Raw genomic sequence first — 10,097 nt, 5'->3', positions numbered from 1 at the left:
GAGTTTGAGATCACTGGCTTATAAATATGCACATCTCCTTAACTGAAAAGTGAGAACTTGCCTAATGACATTCATACATTCAACAGTTGTAATTAGTTCTACCTGTGGATGCATTGGAGCATAGCTTAGAGCAGGGAGATCAGTTTAATAGTACTGGATCACTAATAATTTTGGTGCTTCCCACTGAACTAATGCTCTAGTTCAGACCTGTACATGCCAGTACTACATATAGTCAACATATAAGAACTACCTCAATACATGTGTAACGCTGCTCTCTGCTTCAAGGATGTTCCTTCTGAAAAGGCATCTGCTTCTCTAACTGGGGGATTTCTATCTGCTGAAGTTTTGCATAAGATGTTTGGCCTACAACTCCCATCATCCATCAACTAGGACTGATGGGAGTTGTAGGCCAAAACACCTGGAGGGATACAAGTTACCTCACCCTGTGTTAGCAATGGTCTTTGGAAGTTCTCATGAAGACCCTGCCAAGGCCTTAAGGATGAGGTTTCAGGAAGGGAAGCTGTACACTATAGGAAGGCTGAAAAGTCACACCTCTGAGAGATTCTTGCACTGTGACTCCTCTCTTGGAGAAGGGCTGAGGCCCATCGTCTTATAATTTTCTTGTGCCTGCACCATCTGATGAACACCGCCCATGCTGGAAGGTAACAGGGCCTGGACTATCTGTTGTAGTTCAGGATAGGCTCCTATTCAGATGCCAGGTGACTAGGCATAGCCATCTGGGATCCAAGTGAAATAGGGGACCTTAAAATAGGTTTCCTGCTTTGTGTGAGCAGCCATTTTCCTATGCAGTCTTTTCCACTATGCCCACCCCCCTCTCCAAAGCTTTTCCAGACAACTCTTCTTAACTGGGCTCTGCTCATTACCTCATTTCAACCTTCCAACAGCTCATGGCTTTTCAGAGAATCAATATGCCTTCCTGGAGAGGCAGGAAAAGTCCTTTGGCTCATACAGCCTTTTGAACTAACACAACATGCTGTTTTAAATTACCAAGTAATTTGCTGTAGAAAGGCACCATTTCAATTCATGCCTTTTTGAGCCAGCATTTTTTTTTAAAAAAAGCCTGTATTTCAATTTGCATTTCACTCCCCAGACAAGCTTTAGTTATCAGGCTTCATGTAGTTGATTTTGGAGTTTTCCTGGACATCAAGAGCTCCAAGTAGCATTTTTTGTGCTTAAATTAGAGCATGTTACTGTCCACTCCTCTCTCACAGTAATCCACTTGCTGGGACAATTTACTCCTTGTCACTTAATCTTTACAACTACTCACAACTTGTGTTTATGGCCAAAATGGAAAATTACTTTGGTATTAACAAAATTCATTCTTCAAATGTAGCAAAAAAAGGATCTTGCTCTTTATTAGTAGATTTGTCCTTCCAGTACAGTGTAGTTTGCCTCTGATCTTGTTTTAAAAAGGTCTGTATTGGAATCCTTGTGTAAACCACTTGTCTACAGTCACTGTAGGCTAAATGTGAAGGGGTAGCATTTCTTACTGAAACTATTTCCACAGGAAATGTTCAGATTATAATTTTGAAATCATTCACCAACTTGTTACATAGGCTACATTAATTAAAAACTAACCACACAGGTACTTTCATATATTGCACGTTGAGAGCTGTGGGTCGGCCACAACTGTAGAAGCAGGCTTCAGGGTCATTCACAGAAAAATTATATTTGCATCCCAAAAGGATGAACAAGTCCTGATTTAAAGGTGATCGAAATGCGCATTGCTAGAGAAATAATTTCTGCCAAAAAAAAAAAAGCTACACTGAAACCAAGTCTAAAGGAAGAAACAGAATTGATTCTGCTGATGAAGCCATTGAAATCCTCACCACCTGAAACGTGATAGAGAACAGTCCAGAAATCCAAAGTCATGGTTTCTGTTCCGGATGATGTGCTGAGTCCCGTGAGCTAGCTGGAGATGGAGGACAAGGAGGACCTCCTTGGTGGTCATTAGGTACTGAAGGTGGCAAGTCTCTGACAGGAAGAGGGGGATAGTCCCTTAATCCTTGTGGAGGTAGCCGTGGACCTGGAGGATAATCTCTGAGGGGTGGAGGCCGGAAAGGAGGTGGTCCACGGAGATACCCTCTCTGGTCAGGGGGAGGTGGTAGTGGGCCTGGTGGAAAGTCTCTCATTCCAAATGGAGGGCCAGGTGGATAATCTCTGGGAAGAGGTGGTGGAGGAGCTCCACGAACTGGAAGGAAAAACAAGAACACTGAAGCTGGTACTTCATAACCTCTTGCCATTTCCAATCACTTGCCCCCTTGCTATAACAGTGCTTTCCCACTGTTGAAAATTCAGATGGAATACTTCAGTAAAATATCCAAAGCAGCTTATGGTGCTAAAAACCATAAACTATTTATTACTAACAAACCTTTTATTACACATTCTGTAAGAGGCAGAACTGAAAATTGAATGCTTTTTAAACCACATATTTAAAAGATCTCTGTTCTGTAAGATGATGCAAAAAAAGGTTTCTGGGATTTGTAAGGACATAAAAATTAAACATGAAAAATGTTTAGTACAAGGCACAATTTAGCAAGAATACCTAGAGAGAGAGGAAGAGGCCGAGGTCCATAAGGTGGCCGTAGTGGAGGTCCAAAACGAACTGGAGGTGGCAAAGGTCCAGTTGCTGGGGATGGCATCATGGGTCCACCCGGGAAAGATGGTGGGCCTTTAGAACCTATGTTAACCTGTGCAAGAATGTAGTGTTAGCCTTCTACTAGATATTATTAGCGAAACATACAATTCAAACTTCTGGAGTTTCAAAACAGGTTTCATTGAACACTGGAGATTTACCTCTTCCTGAATACTCTGACTTCAAGCATCAAACTGGTCTTTCAGCTGTGTTACAAACCTGAACAACTGGTCACCTAAGACGATCTTTCACGTGTATTCTTTTAAAATATATCAGCAAACTTCAACCCAGAGAAATCTAGTAAGTGCCCAAGGGTTAGAAACGTCTGAAGAGTCAAGAACCACCACATCAGATGTTTAAAAGCACAGCTTTTCTAAATGCAGTGTTACAAATGTTAGTTGCCCCAAAACATATATAATCTTAAAGTCAAGCCCAAGAATGAGAGAGTTGCAGCACATATCTCATGCGGAGATATGAAGCATCATGCTCCTAACTCATCCTCTCCATCAAGCCAGGGAGAAGCAAAAGCACCACTCCCAGTTTCTTGGTACTCACTGCAGTTGCTTCAGCAGCTGAAGTTGAAACAGCAGAAACACTGGGGGCTTCATGCTCTTTGGGAGGGTTTTGCTTTATTTCCCACCCCAGCAACATAAAGGTAGTGAGATGACAGACAAAATAGAACATGATACATAAGTAAGAAGAGATGTGGCAAATACAATAGGTAACAAAACAAAGATTCTGCCCAGAATGACATTCAGCAGAGCAAAACAGCTCACTGCCTCTTACCATTCCATCCATTATGGCAGAAGAAGGAGAGGATGTTCTTGGCCCACAGTTGATTAAGGCTGCTACAGCAGGACCAAGATCTGGAAAGAGAAAGACCCATATTTGATACTGTTTCTCAAAGAAATGTATACTCTTTCAGCTGATCAGTGCCTGCAGTTCCAAGCCCCTCTCACCTGGAGCAGACATTCTTCCAGATAGCTCAGGATGCCTCCTTGGGACTGGAGGCCCATCAATCATAGTGGTATCTGAAGGAGATTAAACAAAGCTTGGTGAGCAGCCATTTTTGCACCATAGTTTAAGAGACAGGGACCATGTAACCCCTTCCTTCCTATTTATATATACAAGAATGTACATCCCACTTTTCCTCTTAAAAAAAAGTCAAGACATAAAAATAAGCATGAAAATAAAACTATCAGGCTAGAAGCAGCATTGAAAAGCAAGAACACAGTAAGTTAAGCAGCAGAATTAAAAGCTTGTTTAAAGAGAAAATTCTTTAATTGCCAGCAAAACACAAAGTGGTGATGGTGGAGAGATAATGTAACCCCTTGGGCAGGGAATTTTACATGCAGGATCCAGTCACAGAGATAGTCTATGGGTTGGACTAGGGCCAGGGAGGACCAGGTTCAAATACCCATTCAGCCATGAGGCTCACTGGGCAAGCTTAGGCCAGTGAACCTTTCTGTCTAATCTACCTCAAGGTTTGTTGAGATGATTAAAAAGGGGAGCAGGAAAGAGTAGAGAGTACAGACAGCACCTCAAACTCCTTGGAATAATAATGGAGTTTTAAAAAAAATTAGCACCAGAATTCTGAGATTAAGGTTCATGGCTTTAAAATCAGGATATGAAGTTGATTAAGACTCCTCACTAAATAGGAAACCCAATTAGCCTTAACCATGCTTGTTGAGGCTAATGTTGGTGCTGGATTAACTCTGGATTGAAGTGGTACAGGATAAGGAAGGGAGAAGAGAAACATGCAATTCTCCAGTCCATTCCAGTCCAGTTTCTTTGGAAGGTCTTCACTGCCAGGAAGTGGAGCAAGAAACCAGTTCCAGAACATTTTAACAGGTTGTCACAATTAACATTTTGATGTCTTAAGATTTTCCAGTACAGCCACTGGTGCATTGAAACACAACTCTTTTATCAGATATGCAAACATACTGGGAAGTCTGTTCAGACAATTTTAAAAGATTTTTTAAAACCCATTTGGGTGCTTAGAATTACAGCCTTAGATATGATGTTCATATTAAAGTTCTTCAGCGAGGTAGAAGCCTAGTATTATAGTATTAGGGACTATCGATTGATAAACAATGTACAAAAGTCAGCCAAAACCAATATGCTTGATTCTTCCATTGAAAGCAATGTGACAGAAAACGCTTAATATCACCCAGATTGTAACCCAACAACTTTAAACATAGTTAGTGGTTTACGTAGGACTGTTCCCCCCCCTTTTTTCCATTCTTAAACCACAGAAGGAAAAACCAGAGAATGACTACAGATGTGCATCTTTAATGTGTAACAGTCAGACACAAAAAACTGAAAACTCTTGGGGAGGTTGCAAACTACTATCTCTCTGAGATAGTTAGCTAACTATTTTTTATTTTTTAAAGACCCACAATTTCAACCATTTTCTATGCCACGTCTCTACATAAGTACACATATAATAAAATGTTTAATAAGGTATTTAGATAATAGAAATAGTGTTTTTCTCTAGAGCTACCCAGAGCGTGAGTTGATTTACATTCTGATCAGGAACAACCAAGAACAATATAATTCACCGTTGATAGAACAGTTACTTGTACTGAGAAACACATAAATATGAGTTAGTGCCAAATGACATTCCAACCTCATTATAGCTTCACCCAAGATACACAAAGAGGTGTTTTTGTTTGTGTGTGAAGAGTAACAGAGTCCATTTATAAAGAAGTCAAGGGTTCCAACTAACCATTTCCTTCTGTCAGTGGACTCTTAATGGAATGGATTCCCTCTCACACCTGATGTCCCATATACACACACACTGCAGTCTGCTCTGAAGGCTTAGGGGGACCCTATGGAGCCGACTGGAAAGGTGCAGTGGGAGAGGAGAGGAAGTCCCACTGCATAAGTGGGCATCCACATCATGCCAGTCCTTTTCCAGCTTCATTGGCTGCCAATCCAGGTCCGGGCCCGATTCAAAGTGCTGGTATTAACATTTAAAGCCCTAAATGGTTTGGGGCCAGGCTATCTGAAGGAACGCCTCCTCCCATATGTACCTGCCCGGACCCTAAGGTCATCCTCAGGGGTCCTTCTCCGCGAGCTCCTGCCAAAGGAAGTGAGGCAGGTGGCTACCAGGAGGAGGGCCTTCTGTGCTGTGGCACCCCGGCTGTGGAATGAGCTCCCTAAGGAGGTTCACTTGGCACCTACATTATATGCTTTTAGGCGCCAGGTGAAGACCTTTTTATTCTCCCAGCATTTTAACAGTCTATGAATAAATTTTAACTTAGTGTTTTAAATTTGTAATTTTGTATTGCTGCTTTTATCTGGTTGAGCTTTTATATTATATTTTATATTATGGTTTTATACTGTTGTTTTATACTTTGAATGTTTTTCATTTTTGTGAACCGCCCAGAGAGCTCCAGCTATTGGCCGGTATAGAAATGTAATTAATAATAAATAAATAAATCCATGCATATGACATTGGATATTACCCAATGTTTTAAAATATGTTTCTTGTAGCAAAGTAACCTAAGGAGAAAAAAAAGATATTAAATTCACCTCTTGAGCCTTCCCTTGGATTGGCAGAAAGGGGCCGCCCAGGGGGTTCCATCATCAGTGGTGGCGAAGGAGCTCCACCACTCACAGGTGAAGGCCCAAAAGATCCATCTCGACTTAATGGACCTGCAATGCAGTAGGAATAATGCATAGTCACTGGTGTAGAATATTTATGTTCTCTTCAAAAAGGCTAGCTGTAACATTTCAAATCACTAACAAAAAATCAGTAAAGAGCATATTTACCTCTGCGAGGAGGGACTTGATGGTCTGGCCGGCCAGCAGTTGGCTTCACAATTATTGGTCTCTGAAATGTGTCTATTTTTTGATTCACCTCTATTAACCTAGTAAGGAGAAAGGGGTGGGGGTGGGAAAAGAGGTACATTCGAAAAGCTGTAATGCGTAGAGGGTTGAGGAAATTTGCCTTATAAAAGATACTTTCGTAAAGAGTGTTTCTCAATTTTGACTATTTCCCTAAAATTGGCTACATTTTGTAGTCAATATGTAGAGAACATGCTTACTTTTGTCTCAGGTTGGCTGCTTCCCTTTTTTCTTCAACTAATGCCCTCTCTGCAGAACGTGCTATGAGCTATAAAAAGGACAAATTGTGCAAGTCAGGTATTGATAGGAAAAATCACATTCAAACCTACTGCCGCTCTGCCAACAGCATTCTATCCAGCTCAAGAATTTTAAAAAAGAGTTCACAGTGAATAAATACAATGCTACGAAATCTAGGTGTGATTATTTAATGAAAAACAACACCTTACCCAGTTGTCGTGGGCCTTCTTCTCATGGGTAGCAATCTTAAAGCATTTAGGAAAGAAAAAAGAAAAGTTTTATTTTAGTCTGCATACTAGCTTATATCCCACATCCACCTTTTCAGAAAGATTTCTTGGGACAGCATCACACCTGATTTTTGTAAGACCGCTCTGTTTTTTGCAATTCTTCTTCCATTTCCTGAATCCTCTGTCTGTCAAAGAAGTTGAAAGATTAATTCTGCTCATAACTCCAAAATACAAGGCATTAATTTTTCTTGAGTTACAATTACTTGTAAACTTTCACTTCTTCAACAGCCAGGATTGCTTTTTCATCTGCAGCAGAGAGCTTTTGCTCCTTCTCTTGACGCTCATACTCTTCTTGCGTCAACTTCCTGGGATAGAACAAAAGGAGGTGTAATTAAGCTGAAGTAAGATGCCCCATCTGGCAGCAAGCATATTTGGGGAGAGGGCCTAGATAAGGGCATAGCCTCCTTGTAGAAAGAGATCCAAGAGGATTGTTTTCCAGTACTGTTAATAGAATGTAAGAACAGCCATGCTGGATCAGACTAAAGGCCTATGTAGTTCTACATTCTGTTGCACAGTGGCTTACTAAATGCCTGTGGGAAGCTCACAAGCAGAGCATGAGCACAACAGCACCCTGCTGCTTGCATTCCCTAGCAACTGATATTCAGAGCCATAAAGCCTTTAATACTGGAGGCCATGTATAGCCACACTGACTAATAGCCATTGATACTACAGGAGGTGCGGGGGGCATACCGCTTCCATTTATGAGAAGGGGTTGCACTCTGACTCCAGCCCAAACCATGTAGTAGGAGCCAACAGAGAAGAGCTCAACTCAAAACACAAACACATCCCTAAAAAGTGTATGTGTGTGTGTGTGGTGGTGGGCAGCTCACCTCAATCTGAGAAAATTTAAACCTTCAAGACAAACATTCAGAACTGTGATTGTCTTTTCAGCATTACAAAAATCTATGATGCGTATGTCAAAGAACCCCTATGCCTAGGAATAAGGCCCATTTCAAATGCAATGTGAAGTATATGGAAGCTTGTATGGACAGGGTTTGGGGTTTATATGGCTGGCATCATATTTAAATCAGTTTTCAGCTGGTTAGTAGCAGGTTGACCGATGAAACATCTCAGCAATACTTAAAGGCATGCAGTATAGCCGTACTGCTTAGGGCTTGGCCCAGGCATAGATGAGGGACCAAATAATAACTCCAAGTATGTAATCTGCAATTTCTTTGAGGGAAGGATAGAATGCAGTTGTAGCAAAATGCAGCATAACTTAACTAGTTAAATAGGGGGTGGGGAACCTACAATTATCTTATACTGCATTTTAGGATTTCCCCCCTTTAAAAAGCCCAGTACTTACTTTTGAAGTGCCATCTCCTTCTGCTGATAAAGTTCATTGAGAATCTCTACTTTTTGTTGCAGGGTTTTACCTTCACTTTCTAGCTGAGATTTTGCTGTCTGCAAGGAACAGGAATCATGTTCCAGCTTCTTGATTTGCTCTGCAATAAAACAAATCTACATAGTATTGCATTTATGACAGTGAATTCACTTGACACATTAGCTGAGCTGGTGTGACAACAAAGAACATTCAACTGCTCAGAGAACAAAGCAGTTTTCAGGCCAGCTTTTGTGACAGCAGAGAAGTTGTAAATTTGTTTGGTGTTAAAATCTCATGCAAGCCAGTGCCTGGGAAGTGGGCTCAAGAAAAAAGGGAAGCTAAGGGACATGAAGCCCAGTGGGGTGAGAAAGCTGAAGAAGGGTAGATAGAGAATGAGAAAAGGGGCAGAGGAAAACTCTGAACTGAGACAAGACGGGGCTTATCAGAGGGCTCTAAGACACTTGCTAGAGCTTACGCCAGAAGATGTTGTTAGCTCCAGGATGAAGGAGGGAAGAATAGAATGGATGTTAGTAGGGAGACCAAGTGGGGCGAAGTAGGCAGTGGCAATGGCCTAAACAGCAGGGACCTAGGGGTACAATAGGAGGCAGTGAAGTGGTGCTGAAAACGAGTCAAGGAAAAAGTAAAATGGGTAAACACTACACAAACCCCTTCTTTTGTCTAGGTCCTGTGTTCTATTGGCAAGTAGGAATTAAGCAGACAAAAGATGGTTGGAAAACTGAGAAATGTGAGCCAGGGAGCATAGAATCACAATCCTGACAGATCTAAGCTGCCAGTTGTACCCTTCTGTCACTGCAGCATTGAGGATTGCTAAGGATAAATTAATGCTAAAATTCAGAGTGGGAAGGGATAAATTTCACATACTGATTTGAACTAGCTAGCCAGGTTTTAGTCCATAAGAAATGGAAACCACCTTAACTGCTGAACTACTACACTAGTTTCTTTGACAGAACATTTCATTCTCATTTAATTTCATTTATTACATTTCTATACTGCCCAATATCCGAAGCGCTCCAGGCAGTTTACAAAGATTAAAAACCATTACAAATACATTATGCATGGTGTAAAAACCATTTACATACAAACATATGTAAATGTTTGTAGAGAACACACACAGAGAACACACACAGACGCACATATCTAAAACGATTTTAAACAATCAACAATGAAAAATTGAGGACCTGCATTTCATTCTAAAGTAATCCTTTGCTGAACATACCTTCTAATTCATGCCTTGCTGCTACTTCATCACTTAGCTTGGAACGTAAGTGATCTCTTTCTTCTTCAATGATAGATAATGTTGTTTTTACCTGCAAAAGGGTAACAAATTGGCAAGTGAAACACATTGCTGTAACAGAAATTTAGGCCATACTATCTAGACAAATCAATATGCTATACCCTTGAAACATCCATCATCTGCTTAATCTGATTCTTCATCTTTTCATTCCTGGTATCTAGAAAAGGAAGAAAAGAAATTCTTTCTGTTGTGACTAATATTCAAACAACATTTTCAAAACTAACAAGAGCAAGTTGCATAAATAATTTCTTAAAACTGTACAGATCAAGGAATTAAGTTTCAACATGAGACAAGAAAATATTACAACAGGCATTAAAAATAATTGACTCAAGAAAGGAAGTATCAAAACAAATCAGTTGCCTTGTGATTTGCTCACATTATAGAACCAATCCAGAATTTAAGAAATTTACTTCACAGTGAAATACC

General features: G+C 40.6%; 1 protein-coding gene across 3 annotated transcripts in view; it reads right to left on the bottom strand.

Annotated features, from left to right (window-relative positions):
* Positions 1-293: 293 nt before the first annotated feature.
* The window catches only part of MIA3 (MIA SH3 domain ER export factor 3), a 47,080-nt gene continuing 37,276 nt past the window's right edge, over positions 294-10,097 (bottom strand). For 2 of the 3 annotated variants that reach the window (XM_063124098.1, XM_063124101.1), the window contains exons 16-29: positions 9,773-9,828; positions 9,594-9,684; positions 8,339-8,477; positions 7,236-7,337; positions 7,097-7,157; positions 6,955-6,990; positions 6,709-6,776; positions 6,434-6,531; positions 6,194-6,316; positions 3,616-3,687; positions 3,443-3,522; positions 3,212-3,283; positions 2,567-2,711; positions 294-2,212 (exon numbers count right to left, since the gene is read on the bottom strand). In XM_063124098.1, the coding sequence (XP_062980168.1) occupies positions 1,890-2,212; positions 2,567-2,711; positions 3,212-3,283; positions 3,443-3,522; positions 3,616-3,687; positions 6,194-6,316; positions 6,434-6,531; positions 6,709-6,776; positions 6,955-6,990; positions 7,097-7,157; positions 7,236-7,337; positions 8,339-8,477; positions 9,594-9,684; positions 9,773-9,828 (1,466 nt within the window). In that variant the 3' untranslated portion in view covers positions 294-1,889. The remainder of the gene's footprint in view (positions 2,213-2,566; positions 2,712-3,211; positions 3,284-3,442; positions 3,523-3,615; positions 3,688-6,193; positions 6,317-6,433; positions 6,532-6,708; positions 6,777-6,954; positions 6,991-7,096; positions 7,158-7,235; positions 7,338-8,338; positions 8,478-9,593; positions 9,685-9,772; positions 9,829-10,097) is intronic. The other variant, XM_063124099.1, reaches the window with a different exon arrangement.

This window comes from Elgaria multicarinata, chromosome 4, assembly GCF_023053635.1.
Source record: "Elgaria multicarinata webbii isolate HBS135686 ecotype San Diego chromosome 4, rElgMul1.1.pri, whole genome shotgun sequence".
NCBI lineage: Eukaryota > Metazoa > Chordata > Lepidosauria > Squamata > Anguidae > Elgaria > Elgaria multicarinata.
This window is presented reverse-complemented; position numbering and strand designations above follow the sequence as displayed.